General features: G+C 37.5%; 1 protein-coding gene and 1 pseudogene across 8 annotated transcripts in view; one reads left to right on the top strand and one right to left on the bottom strand.

Moving 5' to 3' along the window:
• The window catches only part of ADK (adenosine kinase), a 492,673-nt gene that overhangs the window by 23,876 nt on the left and 448,564 nt on the right, over positions 1 to 20,233 (top strand). For 6 of the 8 annotated variants that reach the window (XM_025850596.2, XM_025850597.2, XM_025850593.2 and 3 more), the window contains exon 2: positions 17,312 to 17,386. The exons of the other annotated variants lie outside the window; for them this stretch is intronic. In XM_025850596.2, coding sequence (XP_025706381.1) covers positions 17,312 to 17,386 — 75 coding nt within the window. The remainder of the gene's footprint in view (positions 1 to 17,311; positions 17,387 to 20,233) is intronic. 8 annotated transcript variants of the gene reach the window in all.
• LOC112807641 (proteasome assembly chaperone 2 pseudogene) lies at positions 5,907 to 6,518 on the bottom strand (annotated as a pseudogene).

Genomic DNA, 20,233 nt, shown 5'->3' with positions numbered 1-20,233 from the left:
AAACAATTATAGCAACTCTTCTGCTTTGCTCTAGTCCCCTAAGGAATTTGGTAACTTAGAACTTAGGTTCATGAGTAGGCAGGGAGACTACTGAAGTTGAAGCAACTCTATATGTGGTGGCAATTTTGAATGAATTGGTAATCCTACAGATACCAGCCATTTTCCACTGAAGACTGCATTCGGTGAATTTTTGTCAGTTTTAGTTTTCACAAACATGGTATTAGGCTTGTTCCTTCCATTTTGTACCTAGTCTAACAGTAGCCCAAAGATAGGTATTATTGACCAGCTTTTACTGGTGAGGAGAGTGATCCAGATCACAAAATTATCCAAATCTGACTTTATGTCCAATGTTTTTTACACCACACTTAACATAATTGTTGCTAAATATAGTAATATGTAAGTCTTTGCAATGACAGAATGTAAGATTGGAAACCAGTGAGGACTAGTGGTCAGCATACCTGGGTTCTAACTGAATCATTTTTCTTGAGTGCACTGATTTTCCTTTCCTTTTCTTCTCTGGATATTTGTTTAATGAAATATTCAGTGATGATGATACTAATATGTATCCCACAGTGTTAGGTAGGTATGAAAGTGCTTTTAAATTGTAAGGCATTTTATAAATGCAGCATTCTCTCATTAAAGCAATTTGAATCTCTTAGAGAATAGTGTTGTCTGAAAAAAAAGTTTAAATTTTAAATTTTTAAATAGGAAGCAAACTTACTCATCTGATTCCCTCCCTCATTTTACATTTCAAGAAACTGAAGCTAAGAGATACTGCGATTTGTTTAAGCTCAACCCAGCAGTTGCAGATCTTGAACTAGAATCCAGATCTCTAGACACCTGGTTCAGTGCCCTTTACAATTTAGCATTCAGTTATTAGGAATTCATAAATAATGATTTAAATTAAAAGCATTTTTTAAAAAACTTAAGATCTTTGAATGAAATTGGCTGGAGATACTATCTTTTTGACTTACTTGTATTCTGCTACATCATTATTGATGAAGTCTAAATTTACAGCCTCTAAAACCAATAATCCTTGAAGAATAACTTTTGTCTTTTGTTATATATATCAGATTCCAACTGGTCTTTATTTGGGAAATGATAGAATATATTTGATAAATTGATGCTTTTGTCATTTTTAATTGGCCCAGTAGGAAAGTTGATGCTTGAGTTAAATTCAGGAGACATCGAAAGATGTGCAGTGTTAGGACTAGATGAGAATCTTAGAGGGTGCTCAGTTGGTTAAGCGTCAGCGCGTCTGCCTTTGGCTTAGGTCATGATCTGGGTGGGGTCCCTGGATCAAGTCTGGCATCGGGCTCCCTGCTCAGCGGGGAGTCCGCTTCTCCTCCCTTTACCCCTCTGCCTGTTCCTGCTCTCTTTCTCTCTCTCCATTAAATAAATAAAAAATCTTAAAAAAAAAAAAGAATCTTAGAGGGCATTTTACCCTTTTCCTTTATACTGGACCTTGAGGGTCAAAGTGAAGGGTATGTCCTAGTTAGGCAGTGGTAGAGCTTAAGATAGAACTTAGGTCTTCTGACTCCTACTATATGTACTTTTCACTGAACAACACTGTTTCAAAATACTGCTGTGAATATTGCCTTGTTTTCCTAACATCAGTGCCTATACTGGTTTTGGACATTGCTTTAGAACTTGATTTTGTGCCAGAAAGACTAGGAAAATGAGGTAGGAAGTCAGAGTGTTTGCTATAGAGCTAAGGAACCCTATTCTTTGGCCTGCTCAGACAGGTCTGATTTGATCTATTCTGGGATTTGACATGACTGTGCCCTACATGATGATTCTGGAACTACTTTTGTGGGTTAGGCCTATATTGGAAAATTATGTGGGCTGTGGGTTGGGTCCTAGGGTATTTTTCTTCTAACACTCAAGACTTTTGAGATGCGTCCAGTAAGATCTGCCAAGCCACTCAGATGGCGAACATTCATATTGGAGACTAAAATGTGGCTAAGATTGAAACTGCCTTGCTTTGTTCAGTTAGTTTCTTTGGAGCCTTTAAATGGAATTTTCAGACTCATTGTAGGACCTGTGTCTTTTATAAGAATTGTAAATTTCAGATTACTATGCAAATTTTTTATGCTGTGGGACTTTTAGGCAAATGAGCTTTTTAAAATAAAATGAAATTGTTTCATTTATGAAATATTCTGAAGAATGAAAACAGAAATCCTTCTCATACAGAACTGAGCAATGTTGGGATGCCTGGGTAGCTCAGTTGGTTAAGCATCTGCCTTCGGCTCAGGTCATGATCCCAGGGTCCTGGGATCAAGTCCCACATTAGGCTCCTTGCTCAGCGGGGAGTCTGCTTCTCCCTCAGCCTGCCGCTCCCCCTGCTTGTGCGCTCTCTCTCTCTCTGACAAATAAATAAATAAAATCTTAAAAAAAAAAAAAGAACTGTGCAACGTTGTCAGTTGTTAATGCTCATATTTGTAAATAGGTCATCTTTGTTTGAAAAAGCATACAAGGTTTTCTAACTACAAATCTTTTCAGCCACAGTATTGCTACAATAAGAACTGTCGAAAGATAGAAGCAAACCAAAATGATTGCCTAAACTGTTTGAATGTTAACCCTTTCCTGTCACATTGGTGAACGATCTTGTTTCTTTATCTCTTCATGCCTCCTCAGTTTTAAATTGTTATTTAAAAAATACTATAACAAAACAGTATGGATTTTTATTTTCAAATATCAAAGCTGGCTTATGAATAGGATGACCATATGTCCCAGTTTGCCCAGGACAGTCCTGGATCATGCTAGTTATCTTGGCATAATTATTAATAGCTCTTCCTTTATTCTCAAATGTGTCCCATTTGGGTAATAAACTATCTTGTCATCTGCTTGTGTACTGTAATAATTTTGTTGTGGTAGATTTGAAATAGGACCATAAGATAATGGAATATTAGCCTGTATTTTGTCTGGGTTTGGGTATTTTTCATCGGTCAGACATTTTTATTGTACTGAGAGTTCTGGATGTCCAGATGTAGTATATAAAACATGAAAGCACGTGATTTGAAGTTGGGAATCATTTATTTGTTGTATGACTTTTGGCAGGTTATAAAACCTTTCTGGGGTGCCTGGGTGGCTCAGTGGGTTAAGCGACTGCCTTCGGCTCAGGTCATGATCCCTGGGTCCTGGGATCCAGAGTCCTGCATTGGGCTCCCCCTGCTCTGTGGGTAGTCTGCTTTTCCCTCTGCCTACCACTCCCCCTGCTTGTGTGTGCGTGCGCTCTCTCTCTCTGTGTCAAATAAATAAATAAAATCTTAAAAAAAAAATAAAACCATTCTGAACCTCTTATTTCTGTTAGAGATAATTGCAATACCTACCCTGTGGGGCTATTGTGAGGATTTAAAGAGAACATAAAAAAAATGACAGTAATATAAAAATATTTAAGCTACAAATTATACATGTTAGTCATGTCACATATGTACTTCTGAAAATTGAATTTAAAATGAACAATTTTGGAGTGCCTGGCTGGCTTGGTCGGAAGAACATGTGATTCTGGATCTTGGGGTCATGAGTTCAAGCCCCATGTTGGGTGTAGAGATAACTAAAAGAATTAAATAAAATGAACAATTTTATCTAGTTTAAGGGAACTTACTATTTAGTAGAGCATAGACTATCTTTAATAAGTGTTTTACTGTAATGGGCAGCAGGGAATTAATAATAGTTAAAGATATATATGGAGATTTTTGGGGTGGGGAGGGCTGAAATGTCAACATTATTTGTATGCCGGAAAGAATGATCCTTTAGGAAGCAAAAAAACAGATGAAGCTGGACAGAGGGAAGAGTTTTTTTTTGGTCAGAAAGATTTATTACTTGAGATGCCTGGGTGGCTCAGTCGGTTAAGTGTCTGCCTTCGGCTCAGGTCATGTTCCCAGGGTCCTGGGATTGAGTTCTGCATTGGGCTCCTTGCTTAGTGGGGAGCCTGCTCCTCCTTCTGCCTGCTGCTCCCCCTGCTTGTGCTCTCTCTCTCTGTCTCTTTCTGACAAATAAATAAAATCTTTAAAAAAAAAAGATTTACTACATAAGTTAGTGTCTCATTAGTAGGGAAGACTATAAACTTCTAATTTTTTGTAAAAAAAAAAAGAGCTTTATTAAATAAGTTACCTTATCAGAGATCATTTTCTTGAGTATGCAAGAAGGCATATTCAGAATACAAATGCAAGAATTGGCCTTACAGAGCCTAAGGGACATAAATATTTCCTTATTCTATTCACTTGGCTAGTGAAAAAAATGTCAGTGATATAATTTACATACAGTAAAATCACAGATCCTAAGTTCATTGAATTTTGAATATGAATGTATATATTATTTATTTGTATAAATACAACTCAGGTCAATATATAAAACATGCATTTCCCCTTCCTCTTTTCGATAAATCCTACTCCCTCTCCCATCCAGGCAAACATTTTCTGATTTCTATTGGTAGATATTGGTTTGCCTGTTGTAGAACTTCATATACATGAAATTATACAGTAAATATTATTTGTGTCTGTTTACTTTTATCTGATTACTTTTGTTCAATAATTTGAGATTCATCCATTTTGATGTGTATGTCAGTAGTTTGTTCCTTTTCATTGCTGAGCAATATTCCATTATATGGAGATAGTAACAGCCTGTTGGTGGACTTTGAGTTGTTTCTAGTTTTTGGTTACTATAAATAAAGTTGCTGTGAACATTTTTTTAAGCCTTTGTATGGACTTGTGTAAATACCTAGGTGTGGAATTGCTGTGTCCTAGGATAGATGTCTATTTAACTTTAGAAACCATCAAGCTTTTTCCAAAATGGAAAACTGAACACATTCCACATTCCTACTAGGGGTGTTATAAAACTTCCAGTTATTCCATATTCTTTTTTTTTTAAAGATTTATTTATTTGAGAGAGAGAGAAAGAAAGCACAAGCTGGAGGAGGGGCAGAGGGAGAGAAAGAAGCAGACTCTCTGCTGAGCAGGGAGCCAAACACGGGGCTCCATCCCAGGACCCAGGACCTAAGCTGAAGGCAGACACTTAACCAATTGAGCCACTAAGGTGCCTCCAGTTATTCCATATTCTTAACAATGTTTGGCATTTTTTTTTTTTAAGATTTTATTTATTTGTCAGAGTGAAAGAGACAGCACAAGCAGGGAGAGTGACAGAGGGAGAGGGAGAAGCAGGCTTCCTGCTGAGCAGGGAGCCCCATGCGGGACTCGATCCCAGGACCCTGGGATCATGACCTGAGCCGAAGGCAGACACTCAACCGACTGAGCCACCCAGGCGTCCCTTGGCATTTTTTTATTTAGCCATTCTGGTGGGTTTGTAGTTGTATTTCATGGTTTTAGTTTTCAGTGCCCTGATGACTAATGATGTTGTGATTATATACCATTTGCTTATCTTTTCTTTTGAACTGTCAGTTTAAGTCTTTTAATGTATAGTTTGTTTTTTTTGTTGTTGCGGATCTGTAGTTCTCTTTATATTCTGGACACAAGCAATTTGTCAAATTTTACACACACACACACGCTTAAGATATGTTAGCAGATGTTTTCTCCACACTCTGATCCATGTCTTTCCATTTTAGTATCTTTTGGGAGCAGAAGTTTTAAATTTTGATGAAGTCAAATTAATAGATTTGATTTATTTTATGATTATTACCTGTTCTTAGAAATCTTTCCTTATCCCTGTCACAAAATTGTGTAACTATTCTGTTACGTTTTCTTCTAGAAGCTTGAGTTTTATTTTTATTTTTTTCAGACAGAATTACTTAGGAAATATTTTATTGTACAAAATTTACATTTGTTGTATATAGTGAAAAGCATGGCAAAACAACTTTTGTTAATCCATTTTCTTTGAGATTTTTTGTGAAAAGTAAAGATTTATTTTCTAATACAGTCTCAGATAATATAACTTTTTATGTAGTTGTTTTAACAGTTGTGTTGGTAATAAATGTCTTGTGACATAAGGTATAAAACTGAAAAAAGATAAAAAAAAAAAAAAAGCACAGGGAGAAGACCACTGCCAAAGGGTAATCTCCATGAACTTGGCATTTTCCACTGCAAGGCAGATGCTGTGGGGTCATCACACTGTAAACATGGTTTGATTATCTGAAGCCATTCGTTAAGATACTCAACAAGACCTAATGCATCTGGGATATTGTCTCCTTCTGAAACAAATTTCAGCAGAACCACCATTGGGATTTCTTTGGAACATCTGCGAAGCTGTAGATCATTAGGGTGATATGAATGCTTGAAAGAACAACTTTGGCACAGTTACTACTTTTCACCAGGAAAGCAGTTTTTCACAGAATGGCTTTGATTTATCCTTAATAAAAATGGATCTTAACTGAAGAGCCACTAGCTTCTTTGAAGGCAATGAACGTATTTCAGCATTTATACTGAGTTCTGTTGAGTTTTCTTCTGCAGTTGCATATGGATTGTTTCCAACCATCGGCACAAGACAATTGGTATAGAATAGAAGTAACCATTCTTACACATATTTAGTGTAGAAATAATCAAATCCATTGCAAGCTGTCTGACATTTCCAACAGATACTGCTGGCACTGGAAAGTGTAGCCCGTGAGTTCGGGGACCGACTCTCCACAGGGAACGAATATGGTCTCACAGAAGTGGGAGAAAAGGGTGAGCGCGGGCGCTGCGCCACATGGGTGCACTGGAGTCCCCAGAGCTCCTAGCGACCCATTTTATAGTTTTAGCTTTCACATTTACATCTATGATCCATCTTAAACTATCTTCTTGCCGTGGTGTAAGAGTTTCCTGAAAGAGTCGTCAGTTGATTAGATCGGTGTAGGTTTTTTCCAGGACTCACTGTTTTGATCCATTGATCTGTTTGTATCTTGTTAGGCTAGTACCACACTGTCGTAATGTAGTTTTGTATGATTGGTATTTTTTCTTTACCTTTTTTATAGAATTCAGTAATGAAGCTATCTGGGCCTGGAATGTTTTTTGGGTAAAAGGTTAGAAGATTGAAAATTTTTTTAAAAAGGATTTATTTATTTTAGAGAGAGAGAGCCTGCGGGTATGTGAGTAGCAGGGAGGGGCAGAGGGAGAGGGAGAGAAAGAGAAAGAATCCTCAAGCAGACTCCCAGCTGAGCTCAGAGCCCAACATGGGGGCTCAGTCCCAGGACCCTGAGATCATGACCTGAGTTGAAATCGAGAGCTGGCTGCTTAATCGACTGAGTCACCCAGGTGCTCCAATTTTTCCACATTCTTGCCAATACTTGTTACTGTCTCCCAGTCTTTGCTGAGTGCTCTGTGTGCTCGTAGAAGCATATGTTTCACACTCAGGCAGGCTTACAACTCTGCCATAACCTTTATTTCCTGCTTGTGCAGAGGCTTATGGTTCAGAGATGATTGCTTAGGACCTTTCAGGTTTTTCTTGAGCATGCCACAGCTCTGGGCACATGTACATGGCCTTCTAGATTCTCAGGAATATTCAGAACTTTTCAGAACCCTTTATGGATATCTCATGCCCCCACTTTTCCTTTTAAGTTTTTTGGTTAGCTTCTTGTTTGGGCCAACTGCTTCAGAAGCTGGGATGTTAAGCAATTGCAGCTGATTGTTTTTGACAAATTCCCCTGGGGAAAAGTCTGTTAGAGCTGGGCAAGCTCTGAGGTCAAATAAGAAGCCTCAGGAGTGGGGTTTTTTAGGGAACGCCTGTAAGCTCAAGTAATAGCAGTTCTCTGAAAATAGGGCTTTGAAAGAGCTCCAGTCCTCTTCTGACCCCTCCAGTAGCTACTAGGCTCCTGGTTTTCACTGTGTGTGTGTGATTTTGCTTTTTAAAGCTACCATCGAGCTGGAAAGAGGAGGATGGGGATAGGGCAAGTTAAAATGGCACAAAGCTTGCTGTTTTTAATGATATTTGGCCTTTTTTTTTTAATGCTCCCCAGATTGTTGTAAGCCCTTGGTTAATATTTAGAGTTCTGAAAAAGTTGATTTTGACTTTTTTCGAGGGGGGCATGTCTCATTGCTTTAATGGAAGAGATGGTCTTTGGAGGCTCTTATTTGTCATAATGTCACCCTAATTGTCTTTTAAAACATTTTTAATATACTCTTCCTTTCTTTTGAAATACATTAAGACTCACATAAGTTACAGAAATAGTAGAGTTCCTGTGCACTCTTCACCCAACTTTCCTTATTAATACAGGACCCTTAAGTTGACAACAGATGTTACTGGAATGTTACCAGTTTTTGCACACAGTTTTTTACTGGCCAGGTGGTGGTGGTGGTGGTGTATAGTTCCCTAAAATTTTAGGGAACATATACAGATTAGTGTAACCATTAACTCAGGGTCCTAAACTGTTCTGTCACCACAAAGAAACTGCTTTGTGTTATCCCTTTATGTTCACCCCCTCCCCTCAAGGCCTGGCAACTACTAATCAGTTCTTCAGCAATATAATTTTGTCACTTTGTTATATAAATGGAATCATACAGTATGTAACACATAGATAAGGTTTTTATTTTCACTTGGCATGTGTCTTTGAGATACATCCAAATTATATTATAGTTCATTTCTTTTTATTATTCCATGTTCGTCTATTTGGTCATTTCCAATTTTTTTTATTATTATTACAGATAAAGCTGTTGTGAACATTTGTGTACAGGTTTTTGTGTGAACTTAAGCTTTCATTTTTCTAGGATAAATGTCCAATAGTGTGATTCCTTTCTTATTTTTGTCTTTTACCAATTACCAAAGGAGGGGTGTTAAGATTGTATATTTGTCTAATTTGTTTCTCTCAAGTTTTTCCCCAAGTTTTTTGAAGCCATTTATTTTCTTTTCTTGATGAAATGACTTATTTATATGAAATCCTTTTTATATGGTGCCACTCCTTGTTTTAAAGTCTGCATAGCATAGGGAATATAGTTGATGGTACTGTAGAAGCATTGTATGGTGACAGATGGTAGCTACACTTGTGAGCCTAACATAATGTATAGAGTTGTTAAATCACTGTTTTGTACAGCTAAAACTAACGTAACATTGCATGTCAGCTATATTTTAGTAAAGTCTACCTTGTATGATATTAATATAGCCACTGCAATTTTCTTATAGTGTTTGCATAGAATATCTTTCTATTCAATCTTTTATTTTCCAACTCTCTATGCCTTTATATTTAAAGTGTATCTCTAGTAAATTATGTTTAATTTTTCTAAAATATTTTAGCTATTTATTTATTTAGAGAGAGCATATTTGCGGGGGGTAGGGGAAGGGGCAGAGGAAAGGGAGAGAGAATCCCAAGCAGATCCTGCACTGAACATGGAGCCTGATGCAGGGCTCCATCCCATGACCTTGAGATCACCATTGTGCCAAAATCAAGAGTTGGATGCCCAACCAGCTGAGCCCCTAGGTGCCCCATTTAGTTTTTAATCCAGTGTGACAGTCTTTATCTTTTAATTGGAGTGTTTATCCATTTACATTTAATATAATTACTAATATAGTTGGGTTTTAGTATACCATCCTTTTGTTTTCCATTTATCCTTTATGTTGTTTTGTCTTTCCTGCCTTTTCTAAGTTGAGTATATTGTAGTTTTTCATTTTATATCCTCTATTGGATTTTGTTGTATTGTTTTTTTTTTTTTTTAAAGATTTTATTTATTGAGAGAGTGTGACAGAGCATGAGTGGGGAGGGAGGGAGAGGGAGAAGCAGACTCCCCTGTTGAGTGGGGAGCCTGATGTGGGTTTTGATCCCAGGACCCTGGGATCATGACCTGAGCCAAAGGCAGATGCTTAACTGACTGAGCCACTCAGGTGCCCGTTGTTGTATTATTGTTTAGTGATTGCTCTAGGGAGCACAATGTTCCTTTTTAATTTACGACAACCTGTCTTGAATTAGTGTTCTGTCATTTCACTCTTAAAAAAGTTTATCAAAGAACTTACAGAACCTAGGGGGAGAGAATGAATAAAACTTTGGGAGGACGGACAGCAGTACTTAACACAGAATTCCAGAAGCTATCATCCATACTGTGAACATCACCCTCTGGAGTTGTGCAGGGGACAGCTTGTGCACCTTTACATGGGAACCTTTCGGTTTGAGTTGGTCAGAGAATAATACCTGAAAGAGGTGTCATATGAGAAATTTTAAAAAGATCAATGGGAATTTGCCAGGCCAAAGAAGTAGGGGAAGGACTGCAGTCAGTCTTTTTCAGAAACAGTGAAGTGTGATGATTAGCAAATAGATGATGTATGTATTAGAATGGTGAGAGATAAAGTTAGGCACCATATTTTGGTGATTTTAATATGCACATTTCTTCCCATTTTAATATTCCTGAAGTTAGCATGTATTTTATAACTGTGTTTTGCCAATCATCATGAGAAATTGGAATATATATTACAGTTCAGGGCGTCTTAGATTTGATGAAATATGGTAGGTTCCAGCTAGGTTCAATGTCCTATATGTTAAAAAGGCTAAGTCTTTTAGATTTTATCCTATATATAATTGGAAGCTAGGCTGAGTTTAAGTAGAAAAATACAATAGATTTGTTGAAGTAATGTAATTCGGGTGATCCTGTATAGAATTTATTGTGGCCAAATAATTAGTAATATATGAATTTAGGCCTAATTAAAAGCAATGCCAGTGGGATGTTTTGGAGGTTCCTGGTATAAGAACTGTTCAATAAAACTGAGAAAATGTAGTTACTGGTAAGATGGTGCTTGTTGGTGGAAAGAGAAATCACATATAAAGCTGAGGTTTCTGGATTTAGAGACGATGATTGGTAGAACAGTTAAGGACACTCTTTATTGGGTGCCTGTGTGGCTCAGTCATTAAGTGTCTGCCTTTGGCTCAGGTCATGATCCCGGGATCCTGGGATCAAGCCCCGCATCCCCGCATCGGGCTCCCTGCTCAGCACTTCTCCCTCTCCCACTCCCTCTGCTTGTGTTCCCTCTCTCGGTGTGTCTCTCTCTGTCAAATAAATAAAATCTTTTTTTTTTTTAAAAAAAGGACACCCTTTATTAGTATTTATTCTGGCACGATAGTGCAGCTAAACATTTTTGCTAGCCAGAGGGCTGATAACATTAATTTATCAAAAGTCCAGACAAATTATTCTCAGGAACTTTTACTCTGATACCTGTGTTAGTGCATAAAATTTGTTAGCTGTCAAACAAAATAATAATTATAGGACAGGTTTATGTTGCTGGGGTTCTAAATTATGAGAAATTTGAAAGTGACTGACCAAAAAAACATTATTCTGTATCTTTCATCTTAGCATCCATTCCAGGAAAAAGACATTGATAATATTTGGAACAAAATAGTAATCCCAGTATGCTTAACATCTAGTAGAACAAGATCATGATAAATGCTTACTTACGTAGGTTCTTTGCCATTTAAGAAGTGTAATGTATGTCTTAGTATGTACTGGCCTGGACACTAGTTTGTATGTGTGTATTTAAGAAACTGGCCATTTTGAAGAATTAATGTTTTTAGCAGAGTTTTAATTTGTCATGTTAGAATGAAGTCATATTACTAATACAATGATGGAGAGTAGTTTAAAGTATTTGCTTTTGGAAGTAATTGTATAGTTTTTTAAGTAATCTCTATCCCCAACATGGGACTCAACTCACAACCCCAAGATCAAGAGTTGTGTGTTCTACCAACCAAGCCAGCCAGGTGCCCAAGAAATAATTGTATAATTTTAACTTAACTGTGTGAAGACACGTCTTATGTGCTACTTTTCCATTTTGTCCCCACCTCTTAGACTAGCCATTGTTGCTGCAACAGGTTCCACACAGGCTTTGGATAATTACGGCCTAATAGCATTTCTTGTTAGGGCCCATGCTTCATACTTCTTGTAATGGGAGAGAGTAGTCACTGTATAAATTCTCTCCCTTTGTCCTTTAGACGGAGATCTCTGAATCACATTTTAAAAAGTTTTCCTGAAAAGTTCGAGCCACAGTCACCTGTAGTGATGGGATTGAGCAATATAATTTCTCATCATGGCCAACTCAGTAACATCTTCGTAGACTTTTACTTTTTCTTGTTTCACTCCCTTATCTCTCACTTCTGCTTTTGGAAATCACTTTTCAAATAAGGGCCCTGTTTATAAGCCCTTGTCTCAGACTCTGCTTTTGGGAGAACCTAGCCTAAGATACTATTTTATTTCTTTTGAATGTTTTCCTTTTTATTATGTTTTTAAAGTATACTTGTTTATTGTTACCTGTTTATCATAAAGTATAAAGCCAAATGGAAGAGATGCATAGGGCAGGTACAATGTGTGGGTTTTCCAGCACTACCAAGCAGTTAATTCTGACACTATCTACATGGAGATAGTGTTAGATGCCACAAGTTCAGGGCTCAGTCCCCCAAGACTGTCCCTTCCCACACTTCAGATTCCAGTCACAAGTCCAGTTTATTATCTGTACTTCTTTTTAGTTTTTTTTTACGATTTTATTTATTTACTTATTTTAGTGAGCTGGCATGCAAGTGGCAGGGAGGAGCAGAGGGGGAGGGGAGGGAGGGAGGACAGATCTCAAGCAGACTCCATGCTGAGTAAGGAGTCCAGTGGGGGGCTTGATCTCACGACCCTGACATCATGACCTGAGCTGAAACCAAGAGTTGGATGCTTAACCAACTGAGCCACCCAGGCTCCCCTGTTATCCGTACTTCTGACCAACCAGTTATAGATCAAAGATTCCCATGACCCCCTCCTTGGGTTCAGTAATTTGCCAGGGTGGTTCACAGAACTCAGAGAAGCATTTTACTTAGTAGATTACCATTTATTATTGTCAGATAACAAAAACAATTTGGTAACAGCTTGATGTCCTTTGTTCAAAGGAAAACTGCATGGATTCAGGGAGTACGGTGCCTTACAAGCAGTGGAGTACTCCTCCCAAGGAATTTCGGGCAAGAGTGTGTTTTATAGAGTAATAAAAGAGGAAACTTGGGAATGGTGTGATTGGCTAGGGTTGCATATCTGATCTTATTTAGAAAGATCAAGGAACAAGGAAATAAATATAGAGTTGGCTGGTGTAAGGGGAATAGCTAACTGGATATACTACATTTCTGGTCAGTTGGACCATTTACACGAGCACAAAAGTTTAGTTGCTGATGAGGCACTCTGGGCAGGAAATGGCTCCATCTTGGGCCTAGAAATTTATTTTAACATTATAAAAGGATTTAACTGAGGAACACCCAGAAGGAAGAGATGCATAAGTCAATATGTGGGAAAGGTCAGGTGGTTCCATGCTCTGTGGATGAGCCACTTTCACCAAATCTCCACAGATACTCACCTGGAAGCTCTCTGAAACTCATCCTTTTGGGTTTATATGGAGGCTTCATTACAAAGGCACAGTTGATTGAATGGTTGATGATTGAACTAAATCTCCAGCCTCTATCCCCTCCCTGGAGGTGGGGGTGGGACTGAAAATTCTAATCCTCTAGTCACCTGAGATTCCCCCCCACCCATCCTTAGGTTACGGAGTTGTTTTCCAAAAGTAGCCTCATGAACATAACAAAACATCTTTATCCCAGTCTTCCAGAAATGCCAAAGTTTTAAGTAGCTCTTTGCCAGGGACCAGGATGAAAGCCAAGTGTGCATTTCTTATTCTAAACTACAATATCACAAAATGGTATAGGAGTGGGGAAATGAACTTCCATGGGCAGTGCGACTCTCCCAATAGTTGTGTTCACCAACCTAGAAACTTCTACACCATCTTAATTTATTATGTTTTTAAGATTTATGTTAAAATTTTGATTGGTATCTTCTTTTATATTTATTGAGTTATATTTGGGGAAGTAGTCTATGTGTACAGTTCAAGAATTACAAATAACTTTATAAGTTAAGACACAAAGCAGCATCTGTATGTGAATTAGTGGAATTTATTTAAATATATGAAACTACTATTACCATTTATTGGACATATACAAAGAAAATGGCAAATGTTGGTTGAACATATTTTTCAAGACCCCTGTTCCAGTAACAGAAGTAAAATCCATATAACCCTCCCCGTGGAGGGAAGGAAAAGAAATCCAAGAGATCTGCCTGAGAATAAGACTTTATCCTAAGAGGAACTTAATGGAACATGGATTTGTAATGCAAATATTAACAGTCTTGTCTATACTATGGCTTTGTAATAAAAATGAATTACAAAATAAAGCAGATTCACAAAATGAAATACAATTTATATCTGTTATTAGAAAACGTATTAGAAAACGAATCTGAGATTGTAATCAACAAAATAGCTAACCTACATGTAATTGAAAAATCCAAAGAGGATATAGGTTTCAGGTGAAGCTTAATTGGTTCAACAACTTCATTGATGACCCAGTTTCTTTGTTTTTCTCTTCTGCCCTCTGTGATGTCAGATTTATCCCAAAACAGCCCACCTAGGGACCTTGAGGTATGAAAGGTGCCCAGTACCTTCTGCATTTATATCTACTCAGAAGGAGTTTTTTGTATGTGAGCATTCCTAGAAAAAAATCCTGGGGTCCATTTTGATTTCACTGGCTTAGGTTACATGCCTATCTCTGATCAATAAGTGTAGAGAAATATGTTGTACTGATTGGTTTTGGCTTTGCTGTGCCTCAAGGTTAAGCTAATTAGACTCTCACTGTCCATGAACTGGGGTGGATCAATTTTATCCAGATCTCTTGAATGAGGAAATTTGGGGTGAAAGTAGGAGGATGACAAGGAATAGATGACAAGCACACAATTCTAGTTTATTATGAGAATGGCTTCAAATGACCTTAACTGAATTGTAATATTGTTTGACGATAACAAGGCAAAGGTTATTATTTAGTTTATTAACATAATAAAAGAACAAGCTACCAGTTAAATTTTTTCCCAATAATTATTATTTTTCTTTAAAGATTTTCTTTATTTATTTGAGAGAGTAAGAGAGGGAGCATGGCAGGGGCGGTCAGGGGGCAGAGGGAGAAACAGACTCTACGCTGAGCAGGGAGCCTAACGAAGGGCTGGATCCCAGGACCCTGGGATCATGACCTGAACCAAAGGCAGATGCTTAACCAACTGAGCCACCCAGGTGTCCCCCATCATTATTCTTAATAATATATAAAAATTACTTCCAGTCTTAAATTTGAGTGATTCAGTCCCAGCATTTTCTTGTTCTTTGTGTAGATGTATTCTTCTCCATTTGCACTCAGGAAAAAAAGTTTTGCTAGACAAATAAGTTTAGGAATATAAGTTTAAACAGGGTTCTGTGATTCAGTGTGCTCATCTTTTCCCTCATACTAATTTGACTATAGAAACCTTAGGCCCGGGACGCCTGGGTGGCTCAGTCGGTTAAGCATCTGCCTTTGGCTCAGATCATGATCCCAGCATCAGGCTCCTTACTCGGCGGGGAGTCTGCTGCTCCCCCTGCTTGTTCTCTCTCTCTCTCTGTCAAATAAAGAAATAAAATCTTAAAAAAAGCAACCTTAGGCCCAGAGAGGGCATACTGACTTATTAATAATATACTAAATTTTCAAATGGAGTGCAATGGACGTGTTCAAAGGATTGACTTCTGAAAAAGAAATGTCACACTTATAGTCCTTAAAACCAAGAGGGGACAAGTTGGGGTGGAGAGATTGACATGAAGGTAGCAAGATAATTTGTGGTGTTAGAAATCTACCCTATTTTGATTCTGGTGGTAGTTTGATGACTGTATATATTGAACCAAACACTAAAAAATAAAAAGGCTGAATAAAAAGAAACAGCCAGGCATCCTAGTAACACCCCATACTTTTTTTAAAAATCAAGTTATAGGAGTTTTTATTGTTTGAGTAATAATACATAAATCAGAGAAGTTTTCTAATAAAATGATCAAGTTTTACTGTATCTCCTGTTGATCCTTTATCTCCTAAGCACTTATTTTCTTTTCTATTAAATTTTTATTCTGATTACAAATACAACTTAAGTCTGAATAGATAAATGTATTTTATTTTAACTCTCCCCCATTCAGCTTTCTTTAAAAAGAAAAAAAGGGACAAATAACATTGTATATTCAGCCATAGTTGCCCAATCTGTGGTTTTATTTTATTTATTTTTTATTTTTTTAAGATATTTATTTATTTGAGAGAGAGAGGGAGAGAGTCCCAGGAGCGGGGGAGGGACAGAGGGAGAGGGAGAAGCAGACTTTCTGCTGAGCAGAGAGCCTGATGCTGGGCCGTCCCAGGACCCTGGGATCATGACCTGAGCCGAAGGCAGATGCTTAACCAATTGAGCCACCCAGGTGCCCCAAATCTGTTGTTTTAATATGATACTGTAATTCAGTCTTCTAAATCACAATAGACTATAATTATAGGTTATATTCCATTCTCTTAAACTCTGGGGTACCAGTCCTATTGATACTACTGATCTCCAAATGGTGAGGATGGTAACTGGTGTGGAGGCAACTGGAAGAGATCTTCAGCAAACTGGAGATCAGTGGGAAATTACACAGAAGCAGATTTCATTGAAAAACATAGAAGAATTCCTCCTATCAAGGCTGACTGAACGATGGCCACTGGTCCATTTCTTGCTGTCAGTTGGGCTTCCGTTTAAGGCATCACTTGTGGAGTTCTAGCTTTCCCTTAGTTTTGATCAATACTGTGATCATTGTGAAAACAGACTTCTTCAAAGTTTGTTAAATGTAATTAAAAATTATACCATTTTTGATACCCATTGGGCAGGTCTCACCACTTCAAGTTTGTTCAAGGATAGGGCTCTTGGCTGGACTCCTATAGGACTTTCTGCAACCTCCCCAATAACTTTTGTTAGTTCAGTATCTTACTAGCTAGAAAAGAGTTAATTAATTGTCATGTTTGTTGAGTATAGAACTTTGTTGTGATAGACCTTTAAATAAAACATTGAAATTAATTAGCTTCAGTGATTAGCTGTTGAATATTATGAAAAAGATCACAGGATCTGGTTTCCTCTATTTCATCCAATTTAAAAGTCACCATCCTTTTTATTTTTTATTTATTTTTTAAAGATTTTTATTTATTTGACAGAGAGAGAGAGAGACAGCGAGAGAGGGAACGCAAGCAGGGGGAGTGGGAGAGGGAGAAGCAGGCTTCCCGCTGAGCAGGGAGCCCAATGCGGGGATGCAGGACTCGATCCCAGGACCCCGGGATCATGACCTGAGCTGAAGGCAGACGCTTAACGACTGAGCCACCCAGGCGCCCCAGTCATCATCCTTTCTAAATGGCTTGTGCTACTCTAAAATGTTACCTGAAATGCAAAAGGCAAATCAAAGGTTTAATAAACTAGTATGTTATGTTTGTTTTCAAGGTAAAATGAAGACGTTTATTTTTATATTTGTATGCATTTTATACATCAACTTACTTTCAGAAGTATTTCTAATTTATAGTTGCATTTTTGTGTTTTTTTTTTTTTTTTAGTGAAAATATTCTCTTTGGAATGGGAAATCCTCTTCTTGACATCACTGCTGTAGTGGATAAGGATTTCCTTGATAAGTAAGTATTAAATTCTTCATATTACTCTGTGAAACTTATTTTTTTTTTTAAGATTTTATTTATTTGACAGAGAGAGCACAGGCAGGGGGTGAGTGGCAGGCAGAGGGAGAGGGAGAAGCAGGCTCCCCGCTGAGCAGGGAGCCCGATGTGGGGCTTGATCCCAGGATCCTGGAATCATGACCTGAGCTGAAGGCAGATGCTTAACCGACTGAGCCATCCACACGCCCCACTGTGAACCTTATATCTAAAGAAAAACTAGTGAAAACTTTGTACTTCAGCACCTTCAGTTGGAGGAAAACTCAGGAAATTTAAACTCATTAATAGCAAGTTGCACTATCATTATTTGTTGAGTAATTGACCACAATTTTCCCTGGGAAAACTTGAGGTACATTTGTTCAATCCTGTTGCTTGTTTCACTTGAAATTTAGTTTTTATTCTGTGCAAGGAAGAAGTATATATGATTTACCTAATGATTTAATTCCCAAATTTTTAGATTGCTGTCAGTGAACTACATATGTCGTGATACTATAACAAATGGGAGAAAAAATAGGTTTAGAGAGGACAAGAAGAATATGCAGGACATAATTCAGAGGCCAGGAATCTATATTATTTCTCCCTTAATAGTAACTTTGAATGTTTTTAACTTAGCTGAGAAATTAGTTTGTGTTTATTTTTCTGGTTGTCTGATACCATTTGGTACAAGGAAGAAATTGAGTAGTAAAAAAAAGGATTAATAATGAGAAAGCAAGTTCTGTGCCCAAGGGCAGCCATTTAAACAAAAAATGAAGTAAAGTTCACTTAAAATTTATAATTTTAACAATTTTAAAGTGTATAATTCAGTGACTGCCAGTACATTTGCAATGTTGTACAGCCATCACCTCTATCTAATTCCGGGACATTTTCATCACCCCAGAAAGAAAACTGTACCCAATAAGCAATCATTTCACCATCCCTGCCTGCCCTTCCCCATCTCTGCCCTGTGCCCTGGTCTCCTGGGAGCTACCATTCTACTTTCTGTTTTTGTGGATTTACTTATTCTGGACATTTTATTTCATATAAATGGAAACATACAGTATGTGACCTTTTGTGTCTGTCTTATTTCACTTAGCATGATGTTATGATGTTTTTCAAGGTTCATCCAAGTTGTAGCATGTATCAGTACCTTATTCCTTTTATGGCAGAATGATATTCCATTGTGTACACACACACACACACACACACACACACATACTTTATCCTTTCATTGATTGATGGACATTTAGGTTGTTTCCTCTTCTGGCTATTGTGAATCAAGCTTCTATGAACATTTGTGTATGAGTTTTATGTGGACGTATGTTTTTATTTCTCTAAGATATATACATTGGAGTAGAATTGACGAGTATGGTAGTTCTTTGTTTAACTTTTTGAGGAACTACCTAACTTTTCTACACTGGTTGCACCCTTTTGCATTCCTACCAGTGTTAAATGTGAATTCCATTTTCTTGCCAAAACTTGTTCTTTTCTTTATTTATTTATTCATTTATATTTAAAGATTATATTTTGGGGGGCTGCCTGGCTGGCTTGGTCAGTGGAGCCTGCGACTCTTGAGCTCAGGGTTGTAGGTTTGAGCCCCATGTTGGCTGTAGAGAGTATTTAAAAAATAAAATCATTTTTGATAGTTTCCTTTGATGCACAAAAGTTTATCTATTTTTTCTTTTGTTGCTTGTGGTTTTGCTGTCATATCTGAGAATTCATTCTAAATCCAAGGTCACAAAGATTCATTTTCTTCTAAGAGTTTATAGTTTTAGCACTTAAACTTAGGTGTTTGATCTAATTTTTGTATGAGACGCATGTTAAAGGTTCAATTGATTTTTTTGCATGGAAATCTGGTTGTCCCAGCATCATTTCTTGAAGAGACTATTTTTTTTCCCATTGAATGCTCTTGGTACTCTTTTTTTTTTTTAAAGACTTTATTTATTTGACAGAGAGAGAGAGACAGTGAGAGAGGGAACACAAGCAAGGGGAGTGGGAGAGGGAGAAGCAGGCTTCCCACTGAGCAGGGAGCCCGATGCGGGGCTCAGTCCCAGGACCTTGGGATCATGACCTGAGCCGAAGGCAAATGCTTAACAACTGAGCCACTCAGGTGCCCCTGCTCTTGGTGCTCTTGATGAAAATCAATTGCACATAGACTTGTGGGTTAATTTCTGGATCCCCAATTCTATTCGATTGATCTGTATGTCTGTCCTTTAGCCAGTACCACATTGTTTTGATTATTGTAGCATTGTAGGAAGTTTTGAAGTAGTTAGGTTAGGGAAAAGCCTACTAATAAGTAACATAACACTTAATGGTGAAAGACTGAATGATTTCCCCTAAGATTAGGAACAATTCAAGGATGTTGACTCTATGCAGTGGTCCTAAAGATTCTAATTGGGGCAATCAGGCAAGTAGAAATAAAAGACATGTAGAATATTTAATGAAATCTACAAAAAACTACTACTAAGTTCAGGAACTATTGTAAAGCTAATAATTTTCAGTAATCGATTTTACAGTAAAATTTTATAATCAAATTTATAGTAACCAAAATGATGATACCACTGTAAACATATTATTGGCATAGAATAAAAGATCTGGAAAAAGACCCACATGCAAATGGACAACTGATTTTTGACAAAGGTGCAAGGCAGTTCAGTAGAGAAAGGATTGTCTCTTGAAGACCTGGTGCTGGAACAATGGAATATCCACATGCAAAAAACCCCAACTTGGATCCGAATTTTACACTGTATATAAAATTAACTGATAAAACTAAATGTCAAACCTGAAACTATAAAACTTCTGGTTGATAACACAGGAGAAAATCTTTCTGACTAT

Source organism: Callorhinus ursinus, unplaced genomic scaffold (genome assembly GCF_003265705.2).
Source record: "Callorhinus ursinus isolate GAN/ISIS: 27379988/994484 unplaced genomic scaffold, GSC_fseal_2.0 scaffold31, whole genome shotgun sequence".
NCBI classification, from domain to species: domain Eukaryota; kingdom Metazoa; phylum Chordata; class Mammalia; order Carnivora; family Otariidae; genus Callorhinus; species Callorhinus ursinus.
This window is presented reverse-complemented; position numbering and strand designations above follow the sequence as displayed.